We start from the raw sequence: 20,913 nt of genomic DNA on the forward strand, positions 1-20,913 counted from the left end.
CTTGTAGTCTGAGTAAAATGACTTTATTCTCAAACCTTCTCATTGTTAGTAGGTTGAACACAGGCTTGTCCAGTGGTTCAGGAAGACATAGTCGTAACAGTGAGTTTTTATAAATAGTATGAAGCTTAAGGTTTGTGAAGGTTTATTCTGTTTTTTATTTTATGTGTATTGCTGTTTTGCCTGCATGTCTGTCTGTCCAGACATGTGGGCAGTGTCCAGGCAGGGCAGAGGAGGGCATTAGACCCCCTGGAGCTGAAGTTACAGGTGGTTGTGAGCCCCCATGTGGGTGCTGGAAGCAGCCCCATGTGCTTGCTGTTAACCACTGAGCCATCTCTCCGGCTCCAGCGCTTCAGTTTTAACTAGTTTGCTTAAAACTTACATAAAATGCTGATTCACTCCACCTAAGACTTTCTGGTGTATAATCAATTTAAATTTTTTTTGGAATTCAGTTTTGGGATTTTAGTCAAAAGCTGGTAAATAAAAACCATCAAACTACAAGCTAAATTTGTCCAGTGATGTAGTGTCACAGTGTCACAGTGGTTCTCAATCTCACTCCAATGTCAGGATCACTTCAAGAGCTCTAAAAAGATGGTCATGCCTACGTTCTACCTAGACGGTAAAATCAGAATCTCACTGGGAGTAGTGGTACATACCTGTAATCTCAGCACTTGAGATGCAGAGGCAGGAGGATTACCACAAGTTCAAGGGCAGCTTGATCTACATAGTGAATTCCAATCTAGTTAGAGCTATATGAGGCTCTATCTCCAAAAAACATTTTTTTCCTATGTATTGGGACCTAACATAAAAACGAAACTACCCAGGGTTAAAGAGACAGTGAACATGTTTCTTGTTTTAAGATGGTCTCATACAGGCAGAACTGGTCTCAAATTCACTAGATAGCTGAGGATGACCTCAAAATACTTTTAAAACAAAATTAAAGCCCAACACTCGGATGGCAGAGGCAGATGGATCTCTGTGAGTTTGAGGCCAGCCTGGTCTACATAGAAGAGTTCCAGGACAGCCAGGGCTGTTACAGAGAGAGACTGTCTGGAAAAAGAAACAAACAAAAAATTAAAATAGGGTCTTGTAGCCCAGGTTAGCTTTGAACTCCTTATGTAACCAAGGTGATCTTTAACTTCTGATCCTTCTGTCGTCCCCCCCCCCCCCCCCCCCCACACACACACGTTGATGTAGGCATCACCAGGATGCCTGGTTCACGTGGTACTTGGACTTCCTGACTCAGGGCTTTGTGCACGCTAAGCAGGCACTCTGTCAATTGAGGTACAACCCTAGCTCTAACCTCAGACTTGAGTCCCTCTGCCTCCTGGTTTATAAGATGCTAGATTGGACCAAAGGCTTCATACATGCTAGGCAAGCACTCTAGCAATTCAACTATATTCTCAGCCCCATTTAAATGTTTGGTTTTCCCATTAATGAAGTTTTCTTATTTGACATAGTTGGGGATGAAAGGATTTTTCCCCTATTGTTTGAGACAAGGTCTCTGTTTGCAGTTAGACACTACTCTGTCTCAGCCTCTTGAATGCTGGGTTTACAGACATGAATCACCATGCCTTCCACACTAAGTGATGGACACAAGAGGAAGGCCTATGTAACCACACACCTGTGAAGGTTCACAAACTACAACTCAAAGGGAGTGGGTAAGACTTGGTGCTTATGTACCTTCTTAAAGAGTGGTATCTTAGGCGAGCTGCAGAGGTTTCTGTGAGGCTTAGGCATGGTACCCACTTACTGCTTAGGAATAAGTCAGTCTTCCCTGGTCAGCTCCTGGGTGGGTATCAGTGGCATATCTGAACCTCTTCAGTATGGATATGGTAGTTGTGATACTAAATTTCAGTTACAGTGTAATGAGCAAAGTTATTTGCTGTACCATTTATATTGGTTGAATCTGTTGATCACGTATGAAAGCACCCTCTAGTGGCTTATACCTCTGCTGGAACTTTACAGATTTTAAATTTTCAGCCATAAGCAAAAGCATAGTGCGGAAAATACCCTTAAATACGTTTTTTTTTTTTTTAAAGACTTGGATGTTCTGAAATTGTTAGAAGCTGGCTGCTGACTAGCATGGTCAGACTACACTGCAGAAGACCTCTTCAGCTCTAGTTCTGTCCAACTCCATACACACTGCTGCTTCCCACCCTTGCTCCACTTGACTTACCTTCCAGTAAGACTGTCCCAGGGAACTTTGTTTTTTTAAGACAGGTTCTCAGTATACTTAGCTAGCCTGGAACTCTGTATGGACCAGGCTGGCCTCAAACTTGGAGATACTCTTGCCTCTGCCTACAGAGTGCTGGGATTAATTTTGTATACCGATATGCCTGACCAAGTCTTTGAATTTTCAAGTTCAGTGTGGGGGAGTGGACAAGGAGAGGCAGGAGGAAGAGGAGGGAGGTGGAGTTAGTTAGGAAGGAGTGGGAAGAACCCGGGAGTAGGGTGAGAATTGTGAGGCAGAGGAAGGGAATCTTCAGTTTGCAAAGTGGGGAAACTGGACTAGGAGAGTAGGCTAGGTTTGGAGAGCACAGACTTTGAGCCAGGCACAGGGATTTTGTCCAACAGCCAATGATCCATATAAGGGAACTGACTGAGGCTCTGGGGTACCTGTGACGTTGAGCCAGATGACTCAAGCAGCAGTGGGGTCCAGAGAGCCAGCTACTGGCCAGCCCACCTTATATGAGGGCCAACTGACCTCACAAAAAAGCACAGTTTCCCCTTAGTGAGGCTAACACAATAATTGTCCCCAAAACTGTGGGGAAAATTCTTGAACATGCATTGTAGGAGAGGTTTGGAATGGTTGGCCCCCATTGTAGAGAAAAGTTTATGTGACTCCAGGAAGCAAAAGGTCAAAGGGATCAGACGGAGAAGGTGGCAAGAAGATGGGGTGGTATTAAGGGAGACCTTTGGGTCCAGGACAGGAGTGTACTTGCTCATCCACCTGGAGAACTCTTGTCCTCAGAAGAAAGGAGGGAGGGTAGTTTGCAGACCGTGGGGTCTCCCCTTTTTCCTGGTGGTCTGTTGGCTACCACTCTGCAAGGGCAAAGGGAGCAGAGGTGGCGTGCAGGGCTTTACAGCCTGTGAGTAAGGCGGGAATAGCCTTCCAGGAGTCTGCTTCAGTGCTGCGGCTCAACTTTACTTCAGAGTGAAGGGAATATATAGGTTGGGAAGAGTAGCCGGACATCACCTAGTCTGCACTTTGCAGCATGCTCCTGTCATACAGCTGGAGTCCGATACCTAATTACCATATGGGCAGCAGGGGAAGAGCATCTGCAAGGAACTATGTCAAAGGTCACACTTGATAAGTCAGGCATCTGGGCTCAAAGAAGCTTCCAAATGAGGTCAGGTGGAGAGCAGGAAGCTCCCAATGGGGGGAGGGAGTCATCCATTTTACACCAAGCTCAGGAGAGCTGTCAGACAAGGAGGACTGCTCCCCACAGGGAGTAGGGCCCTCCGACAGCAGACAAAAGACAAGGAGGGCAGAACTTACTGGAACCGTCGTTATCCCAGGGCAGGGATTAACACTGCTCTTGTAACTCAGGTGAAGAGGGCAGTGGGTTGCTTCTTGAAAGGTGAGGTGCACACCCCAGGTTGACTTCTGGTTGTCACTAAGTCAAAGAGCCTGGCGGACAGACCAGCTCTTGTATCCTTGAGACAGACGATCTGGTGCCCTCTTCTGGACTATAAGCATATATGCAGATAAAACACTATACATAATAAATAAATCTTTAAAAAAAAAAGTTCCTGTCTGCTCTGTGCTGAGTCCTAGTTAAGGGACAAGTCCCTGTTTGTGCTAAATAAGGTTTCTATTTGTAGTTAAGAGTAAGTTCGCCGGGCGGTGGTAGCATATGCCTTTAATCCCAGCACTCGGGAGACAGAGGCATAGTGAGTTCCAGGCCAGCCAGAGCTATTACACAGGGAAACCCTGCCTCTAAAAACCAAACAGAAATAATTAAAATTAAAAAATAAAAAAAGAGTTTTTGTTTCTTAGGTCTGATGTAAACTGCTTGTAACCCCATTCACTTGATATATATTCTTGCCTTTGTTCATCCCCTTTCATTGTATCCTTTTAACAGCATATAACAGCCAACCTTCTCGCCCCTGTGAATACCTTATCTCTCTCCTATAAGAGGGACTTAAAAGGCCAGCGGGAGCTGCTCTTGTAAATTCCGACTTAGGGTGAGGCAGGCAATGAGCCAGTCCCGGGTGCACCCCCAAATACAGCTTGCTTTAACTGGACAATCACGGACTTGGATCTTTTCTCCTCACGAATTACAGATTTAACGAATTACAGGTTTAACAGCAACCTGATTTCTAGGCCACTTACATTTGTCTTCGGACTAGACTTCACTTATCATTTCTCCATGTCTCTTGTTTGCTTTTAATTCTGCAGAAATCTCATTGTAGCTTTGGAAATTACTACCTGGACATGCTGTTAGCCCATTATAGTAATAAATACTTCCATTATTTAACGGGTACCATTATCACCAAAATCAGATCGGAAATTGAGTGTAAAGTAATAAGTTTTCTGCACCCCCCCTCCCCAAATAGGTTTCTCCACCCACACAGTAAGCCAGAGAAAGCCAAACTGAAAAAGTGTAACAACGGGCTTATTTGAGCAAAGCAACTTCTGGGCGGGGTTTCCAGTCCCAGAGATCGAGGCGAGAGAACAGCGCCCACAAATGAAAGCAGGGAGACTTCATAGGTTGTAGGCAAGGGATGATGACATGTACGCCACAAGCTGGGTTTGTGCCTAGTATGGTCAAAAGCTGAGCGCATTAGATGGGGACTTGAGCTGCTGGCAACTTCAGGGGAGGAAGCTGTAGTAGCCGCTAAGAATTCGGAACTGGACTTTTTGTCGCCTTTCCTTTGTTCGGAGGCTGAGTATGTGTGGGAGGGGGCGGGGGACTTGGGGGCAGAGACAGGCAGAGACATAAATGGGGCTTTCCGGATCATGCAGGGGCGAGACGGAGGTTCCAACCGAACATAAAGGACTTCTTAAATCTCTAACGTTACCTTGTAAATCAAAAGCACTTAGCAAACTGTTTCAAGAATCCTACTAGACACAGAATGTTACTTATATAACACGTCACTTAAAGTTACAAGATCACAATGTAGGAATGGAGGAGTATAAGGAACATCTGGCCGTTTGTTTTGAACTTAATATGTTTCAGTCTCGGGAGGAAACAGTATCCAACTAATACAAACGAGATTAATCTTTTAAGAAGGTACACAGCGTTTACTTTTGTCCTGTTCTGACTTTCGAGTTGTGAGGAGTGCAAGCTGCTTACATTAATGTTTAAGTCCTGTAGCTCAATGGTGGAGCAAATGTCTAGCATGCTCATGGTTCCGTCATCGAGTCCTAACACCGAGGAGGGACACACATGTGCCATACAAGGACTTTACCTACTGTCGTACAAAGAAATTTCTCTGCAACTCGTCTTGCTCTGTAACAGGTCAAGTCATGTCCTCCAACGTTATCCTACCAGGGAACTAAGGACGATAACACACCAATTTTCTTGGGGAATGAATTTTAGCGTTTAAAGCCACGTGCTGCTGGATGCTGGCTCACCGCAGTGGCCAGTTTGGTCACATGACGACGCTTGCACGATTTCCCCTTGGCTCATCCGGGGCGTCCCTAGAGATGCCTGATTATTCTCCCCTTCTTTGGAGAAAGCTGCTGCCAATTGCCGCAGAAAGCGTGAGAGGATGGGAGCTTGTTTCCTCCAGTGTACCCTACAGACGTCATTCTCCCTCGAAGAGAGCGAGCTTCCTGCCCTTACATCTCCTTTACGGTCAGGCGCATACTGGGACAGCCCTGCTCCCGCTCTGGGTCCTTTCGCTCTGCGGGCGCCGGCGCGCGTCACTGTTCAGCGCCCAGTCGCCGGGCTTCTCCCGGCTCGGGTTGGAGCCGCGGCCTCGATGTCCTTTCCTCGGTGTGCCCTGCTGTGGGCTCGGCTCCCGGCGGGGCGCGGGGCTGCGTCCCGGGCGGCCACCCGCTCCGCCCTTCGCGCCCTCGTGGGGCCTTTCCCCGGGGCTCCGGGACGCGTTCCCTGCCTAGCCGCCTCCTCCTCTGCCTCTGGGGGCTCCAAAGCCCCGAACACGTCCTTGTTCGTGCCGCTGACAGTGAAGCCTCAGGGTCCCAGCGCCGACGGCGACGTGGGTGCCGAGCTCACTCGGCCCCTGGACAAGAGTGAGTGTTGGAGCCGCTCAGCGAAGCGGCAGAGTTTGAGGCTCGGATCTGCGGAGTGCGGTGTGTGCTCCTTTCTGGAGCCCTCAGCACTCGGAGCTAATTCATTAGCTCCCTTTATAGGGACATTGACCCTTCCCGTCCTTCGTCTGAGTGGTTAAACTCCGTCTCTTGGGTTGAGAGGGTTAGGAAAGAATGTTGTCCTTTAGTGGTGCGCCGCTTGTGCTCCTCGGGTCCTCAGAGGGCGTGAAGGGATGACAGCGAGGACTTTCAGAATTCTTTGCCATTGACTGGACTCGGATGTCTAACAATGTTAAGATGCCGTCTTGTTGCCAAGACGACGAGTGTCCGATTCCGATTTCTCAATAAATGTACTCTCCCACGAGGTAGACCGACATGTAAATACAAGATAGAAGTTGATAAATGAGTCCTTGCCAAGAGTAGTAGACATCCCTACCCTCCCAGGTTCCAGAGACGAAGAAAAAACAAAAAAACAAAAACTTAGCAACACTGGTGGCAGTGGGTTTTGTCCTACCAATTAGGTTCGGGTGAGTTTGACAAGTGTGTAAATGTTTTCAGTGGAACGGGGCTTCAGATTATATGGCCACTGTATGACGAGGAGGGTGAAAGGTTCCCTCCAACCGAATGACATTCTTGAAGATTGAAAGAATACCATGTCTTCTAGACAAAAGCTGTCCAGGAACGACGACCTTTAGGCAGCTGGCTTTAATAAGTGAAATTGATGCTTCCTATTGTGACTTTAAAACAAACTTTATCTTGGGAGTCTGAGGCAGAGGGATGGTAAGTTTAGTGCTAGCCTGGGCTATAGAGTGAGTTCAAAACCAGCTAGGGTAACTTAAAGAGATCCTGTTTCAAAATTAAGTTTGTTTGTTTCTAAATGAGCTTGAGGATACAGCCCTGGGATACAGCGCTTGCCAAGCATGTGTGCAGTGCCCTAGGTTCATTTCCCAGTACTGTCTTCAACTAATCAACAAAATAGTACTCCTCTTCTTTCCCCTTCCTCCCCCTCTACCCTTTCCCTCCTCAAAAGAAGCCCAGGCTGTTCTCAGACAGGGGATTGCCACTGACTGATTACTGGTACGGGCCACCATGGCCAACACTACTGCTAGCAGTGAGGTACTTCTGCCTTGGAAAGTGGAAGGGCTCACCTCTTCCTGGAAGTGATGGCTCCTCTGGGAGCTTTGGGCACAAGTGGACATTAGAAGACCACTCTGTGGAGCTGGTTCTCTCCTTGTGTGTCTGCGGTGGAACAGGGATGTTGTGTTGTTTTGTTCTGTCATTTTCCTTACACTCCATTGCACGCTAACTCACCAAGAGGGATCAGCTCACAGCTTCACGTTCTTGCAGCATTCCTGAGGCTGCTACCTTTAGTGTTGTGACTTCATATCTCTCTTTTAGACGAAGTAAAGAAGATCTTAGACAAGTTTTATAAGAGGCAAGAAATTCAAAAACTGAGTGCGGACTATGGACTTGATGGTAAGGCCAACAACTTTTTTAAGATTTATTTTCAGTTATTTTTATCACTTTATGAGTATTTTGCCTGTGTACCACTTTCCTGAAGTGCCCATGGAAGAGGATGTTGGATACCCTGGAGTTGGAGTTAAGAGATGGTTGTGAGCCACCACGTGGGCACTGAGAATGGCACCTTGTTTCCCTGGAAGGGCACTCTTAACCACTGAGCTGTCTCTCCAGCTCTGCCAATAACGTCTTTATAGAATTGTTACATTTTACTTTGTACTTTGTTATATGTAGTTACAGTCCATAGTTGTAGTCTGCAGAAAAGTCTCTCTGGGGACCCCCAAGCCCATCTTGCAAGCCAGACTGCACAGTGCAGGAGGAGCTACATGTTCAGCCTGCCTCAGGGTCCTGTTTAGTTTCAGTTTTAGCCCAACTTATAATAAACCAACTGTGCTACCAAACTGTTAATAGGCGCTTGGAGCTTGCTGTGGTCTGTATATGTTTTAAGATTGAGAACGCAAATAAAGACTAAGTCTTGTATGCTTTGATATTGTGTTTTCCACAGCCCGTCTCTTCCACCAAGCTTTCATAAGCTTTAGAAATTACATTATGCAATCCCATTCTCTGGATGTGGACGTTCACATTGTCTTGAATGATATCTGCTTCAGTGCAGGCAAGTGCTTAGAGAATTCTTTAAAAAAAGTTATTTTGTGTATGTGAGATAGAGAAGGGGGGAAGAAGAGAAAAAAGCGCGCGCGCGCGTGTGTGTGTGTGTGTGTGTGTGTGTGTGTGTGTGTGTGTGTGTGTGTGTGTGCGTGCGCGCGCGCGCGCGCGCGCTTGGTTGGAGGTCAGAGGGCAACTTTTGGGAGTCTGCTCTCTTCCCGCTGTAGGTTCCCAGGATTGTAAAGCAGTACCTTTGCTTGCTGAGCTGTCTCCTGGGCCTGCTTGGGTTTCTTTTAATTATGTTTATTTTATGTGTGCGGGTATTGTGCCTGTACATATTTCTGTGCACCACGTGCACGTGGTGTCTGTAGAGGCCAGAGGAAGGTATCAGATCCCCCAGGACTGGAGTTGTAGTCAGTTGTGAGCTGCCATGTGGGTGCTGGGAATCCAACCTGGGTCATTTCCAGGCTAGCCTGGTCTACAAAGGAGTTCCAGGATTGCAAGTTTGAGATTCAGTTTGGAGCATTCATGCAGAGCGAGCATGCTAATGCACTGTGCTGTTTTACAGCCCACGTGGACGACTTATTTCCATTTTTCTTGAGACATGCCAAACAGATATTTCCTGTATTGGAATGCAAGGATGACCTCCGTAAGATCAGTGACTTGAGGATCCCGCCCAACTGGTTAGTTCTGGTGCTTACTGATATGGGATATCCTAATTTGGGGAAACTAATGTTGATGCTTTTGTTTTATACTAGATAATAAATTATAGAGTCTAAATTTTGTTTTTCCGGAAGACAAAATAAAATAAAATAACAAAGAGATTAATTCTGTCAGACATTTTATTGGTATGTCCCTTTCATCCTGATAGAGCTTGGATTAAGGTTTTCTTAGGACAGATTTCAGATAAAGTTTCTTTTGCAAAATTGTTCTAAGTTGTAGTCCTGATGTCTTAGCTGACTGCCTGAATGGTAATAGTTCTTTCCCCATCGCCGGAGCTCAGCATCTTAGCACTGTGATGCCTTTGAGACACTCCACTCAAATCCTGCGGGCTGCTTCTAGGCCCTGCCAGGTCTCACCGTACATAGGTCTAGCCCAGCCCTTGGCCAAAACCCCACAGAACCCCCCTTCCCATCCACACGGTGACTTCAGGGCTCCCACTGTTTGCATCTTTTTTGCTCTTTGACATTCTGCCATTCAAATCCCAACTGCTTCAATCTGGATTGGAGAGTTTGCTCAGTTGATAGGTCATTTGTTTAGTAGGGACAAAGCTCCAGACTTGATGCCCAGTACTGAATAAAGCCAGGCATGGTGGTAGATGCCTGTAATCCATCATCAAATCCAGCATTTGGGAGGTAGAGGCAGAGGGTTAAGAATTCAAAGTTGCTGGTCGTGGTGGTGCACACCTTTAGTCCCAACACTCAGGAAACAGGAAGGAGTATCCCTGTAAGTTCGAGGCCAGCCTGGTCTACATAGAGAGTTCCAGGCTAGCCAGGGCTACATAGACTCTGTCTCAAGAAAAAGAAGAAAAAAAAATCAGTCATTCTTGGCTATATAGCAAGTTGGAGGCCAACCTAGGCTACATGAAACCCTGTCTTTAAAAAAAAAAAATTGCAGTCACTTGAGCAGCTCTAAGTCTGGCCTGCTTGTTCAGGGCAGTTGTCCTTTGCTTGGCCTCCATCACTTTGTCCTGATGGGGTGTCTTAAGATCATCTCCAGTGCCCCCTTCGGTCAGGAGTCTAGTCCTCATTGCCTGTGTCTCTGTCCCAAAGAGTTACTGCAGTATTTGCCTCGTTTTGTGTTTGCAGATGGTGGTGGGGCATCTCCTCCCCAGTCAGTCCACGTGGCCAGAAGCAGAGGCTCAGTTACTATCTTTATAAATACTGACATTACTAGGCTGGGGGTATTTCCTTTGGGGTCTTAGGGTCAGAGTTGTGGGAATGTGGGAATGATGTAAGCATCTCTATGGGGCCAGTTTAAACTCATTTTCAGAACCTTGAGATAGCCAAAACATTCTTTTGCATTTGGGGGTTCTCCAGTAAGTCCATTCTGGAAGTCTTGTTATTTTAATGTGGTTACACATCCCTTCAGTGAGTTTCAAAGACTGTCTGCTAGGATTGGTTATGAGGTTAATAGAATTAATTCTTTACCTACTCATGTTTTAGGTACCCAGAAGCCAGAGCCATACAACGGAAGATAATATTCCACTCGGGCCCCACCAACAGTGGAAAGACTTACCATGCAATCCAGAGATACTTGTCAGCGAAATCTGGAGTGTACTGTGGCCCTTTGAAACTGCTGGCACACGAGATCTTTGATAAGAGTAATGCTGCTGTCAGTACACTACCAAGTGTTTGCTCATTTCCTTGATAACTTTCCTTTGTTGGGGTGGAGGTGGAGGTGGGGAAACTGCGTAGTAATTCACTATTGACAGGAAATGCCTGTGTAGTGCCCTGAGAAGCCGTCAGTTGTCAAAGGTAATGGTGCCCCACCCAGTTGCGGGAGGAAGAGATGCCGGACTCCAACATGCCACCCATGTGCTGTATCCTTAGTTCAGAGAAAATGTGAGGAAAGGCCTGTGATCCCAGCACTTGGAATATGGAGGCAGGAGGCAAGCCTGAGCTACATAGGAAGCCCTGTTTCAGAAAACCAAAAGAACATCAATGAACACCTAGTACAGAGAACGAGATTAAATATTACTAGAATATTTATTGTAGAGAGAATGATGAGGAACCCACCATCAAACTCTACATGTGCTTCATTTCCTTTTTTTTTTTTTTTTTTTTAATTTATTTGCTTTTTCAAGAAAGAAACCATCAGTTATTTGAAACTTTCTTTGAACTGTTCCTCGCCAGGATGTGTACTTAGCAGTGTTAGATCAGACTTGGATGCTCTGAGCTGGAACTGCTCATCAGGACTAGAGCCATGTTTTCAAAACTGGACTGAAGCTCTTTGGTCTGAGCATTGTCTCACTAAATGGGCCACTTTTCATTATCTTAGTATAGCATGATGTGACGTTAGCCAGTTTGGTTTAGATAATTTGTATTCTGCATTAAAAAAAAAGATTACTTTTTTTTGTATATGTAATACTTTATCCATACATTTTGGATGTTTGTCTTCAAAACGAAGACTTGGTTGGGTTTTTATTTTTTATGTATTTTTTTCCATTAACTATAGAATATTTATCTGAAAGGATATTTAGTTGATAGACTACTGTTATTTAATACTTAATCCATATTCAAATTCAAGTTTTGTTGGGCTGAAAAAATGACTTCACTGGTTAAGAGTGCTTGCTGCTCCTGCAGAGGATCCATGTAGGCTAGCTCACAAAGTGCCTGTAACTCCAGCTCCAAGGGACCCAACACCTTCCTGTCTCTACAGGTAGCACACACATATGCTTAAGGAAAAAAATAAAATATCAACGCCAGGCCATGGTGGCACACACCTTTAATCCCAGCACTCGGGAGGCACAGCCAGGCGAATCTCTGTGAGTTCAAGGCCAGCCTGGTCTACAGAGCGAGATCTAGGACAGGCACCAAAACTACACAGAGAAACCCTGTCTCGGGGGGGAAAAAAAGGAAAGAAAAAAAAATCCTAAATATTTTTCTATGTCAGTTCTCAAGTAACAGTCTCTCTAGTCCTTCCTAGGCTCCCATCTAAGTCCTCACATGCTGTGCCCATTTTTCTAGTTTACATTAATTTCAGAATTCCTCATTCTGTCTTTGTCCCCTTGGAGCCTTTTTATGTTTTAAATACTCGAGTTGCTTGTTGACTAGACTTTCTCAGATTGAGCACAAAGCATCCTTTATTTTGGAGAGCGCTGCATTCTCCAAAATAAAGCCATGCCTGTAGCCATGCCTAGAGTGGTTGAGAACCCCATTGTGCCATGGCGCTGATGTTTCTTCAGGGGAGTTAAAGTGAGGCCTCTTTATTCTCAAGCTTTACTCATAGGGGTGTTCTTGAGTGTAGAAACAGTTCATGTTGATCGCATTCATTCCACCAGTGCTGAAATGTGCAGAGTGGAAGTGAAAGGTGGAGCCCAGTGGTAGAGCACCTGCCTGGATCCACTACCTATTACTGCAAAAGGAAACAGACACCAGAGCCAGAATGTTAGCCGGGAGCCTTGCTGCATGTCTATAATCCCAGTACTTGGGAGCTGGAGGCAGGAGGATGAGGAGTTCAAATCATAGTTGGTTACATAGTAAGTTTGAGGCCAGCCTGGGCTGCATGAGACTGTCTCAAGGATCAGGAACCACTATGGTTTCTCTGCTGAGGGTTCTTCTGATTGGACGTTTCTCCAAATTTATCTTAAGTGTACAACAAAGTGGTTCTGTGTGTGTGTGTGTGTGTGTATGTGTGTGTGTGTAAGTATGTGTGTAAAAGCATTGGGAATATTTTATTCAGCTATTTGAATAAGTTTGATAGGAATGGAATGCATCCTTTTAAACATCCTAGGCTACCTTTTGTTACCATTTTCAAGTCAGAGATAAGTCTGGGTTTTGTTTTGTTTTTTCTCTTCCAGGGTGTACCGTGTGACTTGGTGACGGGTGAAGAGCGGCAGACAGTTGAGCCTGAGGGGAAACAAGCCACCCATGTCTCTTGTACTGTGGAGATGTGCAGTGTTACAACTCCTTGTATGTATATGCTGTTCATAAAAGTAGGATGGGGAGGGTGTCAGCACAGTTAAACTTAGAATGTAGGTCTGGGTTTCTGATGAAAACGTTCAAAATCTGGAAGAAGATAGTACACTGAGTACTTGGTGCTTCACAGTAAACTGTGTCGTGCTTGATCTAACCCCAGTGCCTTAATCCCAGCACTTGAGCAGAGGCAGATGGGTCTCTGTGAGCTCAAGGACAGACTGGTCTGCATGATGAACTCTAGGACAGCCTGGTCTGCATGATGAGTTCCAGGACAGCCTGGTCTCCATAAGGAGTTCAGGACAGCCTGGTCTCCATGATGAATTCCAGGACAGCTTGGTCTCCATGATGAGTTCCAGGACAACCTGGTCTCCATAAGGAGTTCAGGACAGCCTGGTCTCCATAAGGAGTCCAGGACAGCCAGGGCTACATAGTGAGACCTTGTCTTTAAAAAAAAAGAAAAAGTCAGATGTAGTCTGGTTGTGAGATATATATATATTTGGAGTTTATCCATTCAAACCATTACATAATATTTTTTTATGACAAAAATTCTTCATTTTCCCTATTAAGGAATATTTAGGTTGTTTAAATTTTGCCATGGGTCCAGAACGTAGCTCAGTGATAGAGCACTTACCTAGCAAGTGTAAGGCCCTGGGTTCCATCCTCAGTGCTGAAAAAAGTCTGTACTGTATACAGTGCATTAATGAACTTCTGGCTTATTTAGTTAGTTAGTTAGTTAGTTTTTTGAGACAGAGTTTTGCTGTGTAGCTTTGAGCCTGTCCTGGAACTCGCTCTGTAGACCAGGCTGGCCTCAAACTCACAGGGATCCACCTGCCTCTGCCTCCTAAGTGCTGGGTTTAAAGGCGTGTGCCACCACTGCCCAGGTGTTTTTTTTGTTGTTGTTTTTTTTTTTTTTCTGGCTTCATTTTTAAAATACTAAAGTAGGGGCTGGAGAGATGGTTCAGTGGTTAAGAGCACTGGCTGCTCTTCCGGAGATCCTGAGTTCAATTGCCAGCAACCATATGGTGGCTCACAACCATCTGTAATGAGATCTGGTGCCCTCTTCTGGCTTGCAGGTGTACATGCAGACAGAACACTGTATACGTAATAAATAAATCTTAAAAAACAAAACAAACAAGCAAACAAAACCCTAAAGTGTAAGCAGACAAAGAAAACAGATATATGTAGGTTTTAATCCTACCTGTCCCCAAACAGTGATTTTTTTTTTTTTTTTTTTTTTTTTTTTTGGTTTTTTTTGGTTTTTTCGAGACAGGGTTTCTCTGTGTAGCTTTGCGCCTTTCCTGGAACTCACTTGGTAGCCCAGGCTGGCCTCGAACTCACAGAGATCCGCCTGGCTCTGCCTCCCAAGTGCTGGGATTAAAGGCGTGCGCCACCACCACCCGGCCCAAACAGTGATTTTTAATTAACCTGTATATTTTCTGAACTCTGCTAATATTCAGATTTTGTTATGTGTTACGGTAGGTTATGCACTCGGGTGAATATGTTAAATATAGTAAGGATCATAGGGTTTTTTTTACTAACAGTTTGTTTTTCTTTTTAAAATCAACTCTTCAAATAAATAGTTTTATATTTTTCAGTGTGTTGTAAAAGTCATACCTATAACAATGCAAATGCACACACAAATCATAGGTTCTCTGCTTCCTGCTTTTTAACCTGTTTGTATGCCTTGATGTGATGAGTAATTTTTAATCTTGTTTTCATTATGAGTTAGATTTCTTTGATGTTCTCAATTCCTTGGTATTTGGGAGGGAAATGAAAGTGTGACTTACAGAAACAGTGTAGCATGGTTAGAAGTATTTGGGCCAAACCAGGCAGTGGTGGCGCACGCCTTTAATCCCAGCACTCGGGAGGCAGAGGCAGGTGGATCCCTGTGAGTTCAAGGCCAGCCTGGTCTACAGAGCGAGATCCAGGACAGCCAGGGCTACACAGAGAAACACTGTCTCAAAAAACGGGGGGTTGGGGGGGGGAGTATTTGGGCCTGAGGAGGGAAACCAGGTGCTGCCTTGCTTTCCATGATGATGGGAAACCCTCAAGCATGAGCAGAGCCCGCGGGCCGAGGAGTCCTCCATCACTGCACCTGCTGGTCTTGAGAGCGGTCTCAGGGGAAGCTTCTTAAGTCTCTGAAAGGCTCTCCACTCCTCACTCCTGGACGCATAGGTGTCTGTCTTCTCCTTTGCCACTGTGTAGATGTGTTAGTTTGTTCGTTGAGACTATGTAGCCTTGGCTGGCCTGGAACTTGCTATATGGACCTGGCTCCTCTCAACCTCATAGAGGTCTTCCTGCCTCTGTCTCTCTACTGCTGGATCAAAGACTCGTGCTACCACGATGCGCTAAGATTTATTTTTAATTGTGTGTGGGTGTGTGTATTTGTGCACTCATGTTTAAGAGAGGGCGCTAATCCCGATCCTCTGGACGCACTCTGTTGCCCATCAAGCTGCCTCCAGCCCACTGTGGTCATTCGTAGTAGGCAGAGTTAGCAGGGTGTGTCTGAGGTTGTAGAGAGAGGGACAGATGGAGACAGTGGAGGAGAGTGGCTGAGTGTGGTGTTGAGAGTAGGTGGCTTGGATTTGATCTTATCCCTACACATACTGTCTAACTTCCCTGGGCCGCCGTTTACTTGCCATTCAAATGGAGATAACCTCATAGGATTCTGAAGGGGAACAAACCACTGAGAACAAGCCTGCTAGGAAAGATGTACCCAGTAAGCCGTGGTAATGAATGAGACTGGTGAGGGAGCTGGTGTTGCAGTGTAAGTGGCTTATTGCTCATGGGGACTCTTCTGTTTTAAGATGAAGTGGCTGTGATCGATGAAATTCAGATGATTAGAGACTCAGCCAGAGGATGGGCCTGGACCAGAGCACTGCTAGGTGAGTGTCTGACTGCTTCAGCCAGCCGCTGCCTCTCTTTTTGAGAAAAGGTATAAGCTTTTATATTATTTAAATATTATTCTGATAGTGAAAAAATCCTGTTTTGTGAGTTATAAAGTTAACACAACCAAGTAACTCAAGTAGAAATGTTTGAATTTCGGAGGATATAACCCAGTGGTAGAGCACTCTCCTAGCATAGGAGGGCCCTGAGTTTAATCCTTAGCACCAAAACAGTTAAAATTTGAGGTTAGGGACATAAATAATCTGTAGAGTAGCTGCCATCAGGCCATGCATGAAGCCCTGGGCCTGATTCGCAGAACCACATACCGGGTATGGTTGAACATTCCTGTTGTCCTAGCTCTTGGGAGGAGGAAGCAGGACTATCGGAAGGGGAGAAGATTATCATGGATTACACAGCAAGTTTGGGGCCAGCCTGGGCTACCTTAAAGAAAAGGAAAGAAAGTTGTCTTGCCATATTTACAGTCACTGTTAATGTCTTGATATGGTTCATGTCAGTCTTTTTATGCATGTGTTGTTTGAAGGACTTAGAACTTTGTGTTTTGCTGTTTTCTGGTTCTGTTGTTTCATATTCTGCAGGTGACTGTGTCTGGGTATTGTCTGTTGAAAAGCAGTACTGTACTGCACTGCAGTTTGTTTCCTGGTGCTGAACATTTTTCTCATCAATGACTGTGTCTGGGTATTGTCTGTTGAGAAGCAGTACTGTACTGCACTGCAGTTTGTTTCCTGGTGCTGAACATTTTTCTCATCACCAACAGTGCTGCAGTAGGATTATCGGTGGATGTAGCTTTTTACTTTTGATTTTTGTTTTATAGGATGGGGTCCTAGAAGTGGAATTCTTTAGGTTCACAGGCATGAATGCATGTGTATTGCCTGATTTTTATTTTGTTTATTTTTTGTTTTTTGAGATAGGGTTTCTCTGTGTAGCCCTGGCTGTCCTGAAACTCACTTTGTAGACTAGGCTAACCTCAAACTCACAGAGATCCACCTGCCTCTGCCTCCCCAGTGCTGGGATTGAAGGTGTACACCACCATGCCCAGTGTATTGCCTGATTTTTGAAGTGGATTTTCTCCTCCTCCTCCTCCTCCTCCTCCTCCTTCTTTTCTTCCCCAAACTCTGTAGCCCAGGCTGACTTTAAACTCCAGGTTCCCCTGCCCCAGCTGTAAAGTGTAGGGTTCTAGGCTAGTCCCACCATACTTGGCTTGGAATGAGTTTTGATCTAGCATGTTGCAGGGCAGCATTTTCAGATTGAAAACAAACAGCTGAACCCTGAGTTTGCTGTTAGACAGTGGGGAAAAATAGGTCTGCTCAGGCTCAGGAGCTTGGGGACATTTTTGCTCACCAGCCCCCACACCACTCCTTGAAGCACCTCAGCTTCCATGGAGTTCTGACTTGAAGAACTCGGGCCTAGGACTGATACCTATCATTAAACATTAGAGTGCCAACCTCCGGTCCTGCTTGGCCTCACCTTACAGTGGTGTCGACCTTGTTTGGAGCAGTTTAAAGTCTGTAAATTTATAAAACTGGCCTCTATCTTTGCCCATTCAAAGAAGACTTGGGTCAGAGAAACTGAAAACATTGGACAGAGTTACAGTGCCATTCGGAAGAATACAGAGTGTAGTTGGAAGTTTCTCTGGTCCTGCCCCGGCCCTGCGGTCCAGACGAATTTCTCCTACCCAATCCTACAGTTGTTCAGACCCAAAGAAACATACAGAGGCTTAATATTAATAATGAACTGTATGGCCATTGCTTAGGCTTATTATTGACTAGCTCTTACACTTAAACTGAGCCCATTTCTGTTAATCCATATGTCGCCACGTTTTCTGTGGCTTTACCTGTGTGCCTCAGTCTTCCTCTTCCCAGAATTCTCCATGTTTGCTTATCCCGCCTATACTTCTTGCCTGGCTACTGGCCAATTAAGTGTTTTATTAAACCAGTGTACAAAAGCATTGTTCCACAGCATCAGAGCAATGTAAATCTCTCTGTGCATTTACAGGACTCTGTGCTGAAGAAGTCCATTTGTGCGGAGAATCTGCTGCTATTGACCTGGTCACTGAGCTTCTGGACACAACTGGTGAGGAGGTAGAGGTAAGAAATTGTGGGCTGCTTTCTCAAGGGCTGTGCCACAGAGCTTAGGGTGCCCGTCACTGGCTCCTGTATGCTCTAGGCTCGCAAAATCAGAACTTAACTACATACAATGAATAAGTACCAGAACATATGTGAAGTCAGCATAAAGAGACCCCTTATTTGTATGCAGTCTAAAAACTATTGTTTTAAGAAAGATTGAAAACAGAGCTTAGCAAAAAGGGAATCTTTATTTTCTTGTAGCTGACTGGCTCCTCTATGTTGTTAGAGTTTTTCTGCCTGGCCCACAGTCAGGGCAAATCTCTCTCACCCGCCAGTCCCAAGCCGCTCAAACCCGATCAAGTAAACATAGAGACTTATATTGGTTACAAACTGTATGGCCGTGGCAGGCTTCTTGCTAACTGTTCTTACAGCTTAAATTAATCCATTTCTATTAATCTATACCTTGCCACGTGGCTTGTGGCTTACCGGTACTTTACATCTTCCTTGTCCTGATGGCGGCTGGCAGTGTCTCCCTCACCCAGCTTCCTGTTCTCTCCCTTCTCCTCTCTGTTAGTCCTGCCTATACTTCTTGCCTGGCCACTGCCAATCAGTGATTTATTCATTGACCAATCAGCAACACATTTGACATATAGACCATCCCACATCACCTCTATATATGGTAAACTTCATAATGTGACGTTCTGATGGAGAGGCCATGACCCTATGTCTTCCAAGAGTGTGAGAGATTCTTCATCTTCACAAAATAACTTGTTCATTTGTTTGAGGGGTGAGGTTGTTTTGTGTTTTTTTGCTTTTGAGATACGGTCTCACCAAGGCTGGCTTTAAATTCATGGCAATTCCTACCTTAGCCTCCTGAGTGCTGGAATTATAGGCATTTACCACCACGCTCAGCTTTCAATTTCATAAAAATCTTTGGAGGATTGAACCAGATATGTTTATTTATTTACTTATTTATGGTGCTGGGAATCGAACCAAGGGCTTTATGCATGCTCTACTACGGAGCTACATCCACAGCTCATGAATTGAAGTCTCTTTAGAGCTAAGTGAGTCAGACTATTGAATTTGAGACTCAGCCTAAGTCTGTAGTGTTCTCAGTCCTCTATATCACACGTTGAGGCTTTTGTTATTTATGTAATTGCCAGATCTAGTTTGTATCCGTTTTGCAGATGTGGAGTGAGAAGAAACTGATTTCCTTTAAAAACTGCCCAGAATTCAGAATTCCTTAATAAGATAGTAAAATTGTATCTGTTCCTTTTCTCATTGCTGTGGCAGATAGACAAGTATGGAAGGAAGGAAGGAAGGGAGGGAGGGAGGGAGGGAGGGAGGGAAGGAGGGAGGGGCGGGCAGGCATCTTTTGCTCACAGTGTCAGGGTCAGGAGCAGAGAGCCACTGACAGGCGCTCAGTCAGCTTTGCTCTTCATGGGATGCTCAGCCATGGGATGGTGTCACTCACACTTAAGGTAGATCTGTCCTGCTGTTCCACCCTTTGACAAACACTCCCATAAGGCATACCCAGATGTGTGTTTCCATGGTGATTCTAAATCTCGTCTGCCTGACAGTGAGGATTAGTTTTTGCAGAAATGTAGACATGCTTTAAACCTGTAACAAATTTGTGCTGTACTTTGAGGGAGACAGAGTAGAATGCAGTGGGAGAAATTCTGGATTCAAATTCTGGACGTCACTGCTTTGGGCGCTGTCTGCAGCAAACAACAGAAGGCTGAAAAGATCTGATCTCATATTTTATTGGACTGTTTTACCCTGTCATAAAATGGAAATATCAGTCATAACCTTTCTGAAGCTGCCACGCTGTCCTGAAAAATCAGTGTGTGTTAAAGTTCTTTAAGGATGTCGACACAACATTAATTTAGCAATGTGAAGAATTAAAGGTAGCCCAGCATCCCAGTGAAGGTTTCTGTGTGTTGCTCCTGAAAGTTGATGCTTAACCAGCCTTTAGTTCAGTTGATTGCCTGCAAACTTTCCGGTGATCTGGTACTGACTTGAGTGTGTTACTTTTCCGTGTGTGTCTTTATTGCAGGTTCACAAATATGAAAGGCTTACCCCCATTTCCGTGCTGGATCATGCACTGGAGTCTTTAGATAATCTTCGGCCTGGGGACTGCATTGTCTGTTTTAGCAAGAATGATATTTATTCTGTGAGCCGACAGATTGAAATTCGGGGACTGGAATCTGCTGTCATATATGGCAGCCTCCCACCTGGTAATAATTAGCCTTTACTGGGACTGGGTGTAAAATCTCTTATATTTGCCATTTAGGTTGAGATATGTTTAGAAAGCATAGTAAGAAAAAAAATGGAATTAATGTGAACTATTCCTTCTAGGGACCAAACTCGCTCAAGCACGAAAGTTTAATGACCCCAGTGATCCATGCAAAATCCTGGTAGCTACAGATGCCATTGGCATGGGACTTAATTTGTAAGTAATTTGTTGTTTATAATAAACAATGGGTTAGAAGGCAGGTGTTTGTTTTTTTGTTTTTGTTTTTCGGTTTTCTAATCAATTAGGATGGAATTAACAATGTAGATTTGAGCTTTATCTTTCTATACTTGTTTGGGAAATAAAAGAGACTATCACAGAATACTGGGGTTTGGAGTGCTCCCCCACTCGGGCAGATCAGTTGTTACCTTGCTTTATTTTAGGTCTCTTAGTCATGCGGTGTCCAGTACCTCCAGTGGGGGGCACTCGTTGTCTCCAGATCGTGAAAGCAGCCAGACTGTTAAGACTCAGAAACCTAAGAGTTCTTGGCAGCTGCGTGCGTGCGTGCGTGCGTGCGTGCGTGCGTGCGTGTGTGTGTGTGTGTGTTTGTGTGTTTAGGACAGACTTGCTAGGTTGCCCAGGCTTGCTCTGCCTTGAGTTTAGTATGTAGGCTCCACTGACTTTGAGCTCTTGCCCACCACTCAGTTTGTCTTTTTTGTTTGTTTTGAT

At 45.1% G+C, this 20,913-nt stretch overlaps 1 protein-coding gene across 1 annotated transcript in view; it reads left to right on the forward strand.

Moving 5' to 3' along the window:
* Window positions 1–4,949: 4,949 nt before the first annotated feature.
* Window positions 4,950–20,913, forward strand: part of Supv3l1 (Suv3 like RNA helicase) — a 30,038-nt gene continuing 14,074 nt past the window's right edge. Inside the window, exons 1-10 of the mRNA XM_052744869.1 lie at window positions 4,950–6,202; window positions 7,619–7,696; window positions 8,244–8,351; window positions 8,910–9,024; window positions 10,507–10,675; window positions 12,864–12,975; window positions 15,789–15,866; window positions 17,881–17,972; window positions 20,008–20,188; window positions 20,310–20,403. Of these exons, the coding sequence (XP_052600829.1) occupies window positions 5,719–6,202; window positions 7,619–7,696; window positions 8,244–8,351; window positions 8,910–9,024; window positions 10,507–10,675; window positions 12,864–12,975; window positions 15,789–15,866; window positions 17,881–17,972; window positions 20,008–20,188; window positions 20,310–20,403 (1,511 nt within the window). The 5' untranslated portion in view covers window positions 4,950–5,718. The remainder of the gene's footprint in view (window positions 6,203–7,618; window positions 7,697–8,243; window positions 8,352–8,909; window positions 9,025–10,506; window positions 10,676–12,863; window positions 12,976–15,788; window positions 15,867–17,880; window positions 17,973–20,007; window positions 20,189–20,309; window positions 20,404–20,913) is intronic.

The sequence above is a fragment of the Peromyscus californicus genome, unplaced genomic scaffold, assembly GCF_007827085.1.
Source record: "Peromyscus californicus insignis strain IS unplaced genomic scaffold, ASM782708v3 Scaffold_19__1_contigs__length_69161282, whole genome shotgun sequence".
In the NCBI taxonomy this organism is placed as follows: Eukaryota; Metazoa; Chordata; class Mammalia; order Rodentia; family Cricetidae; genus Peromyscus; species Peromyscus californicus.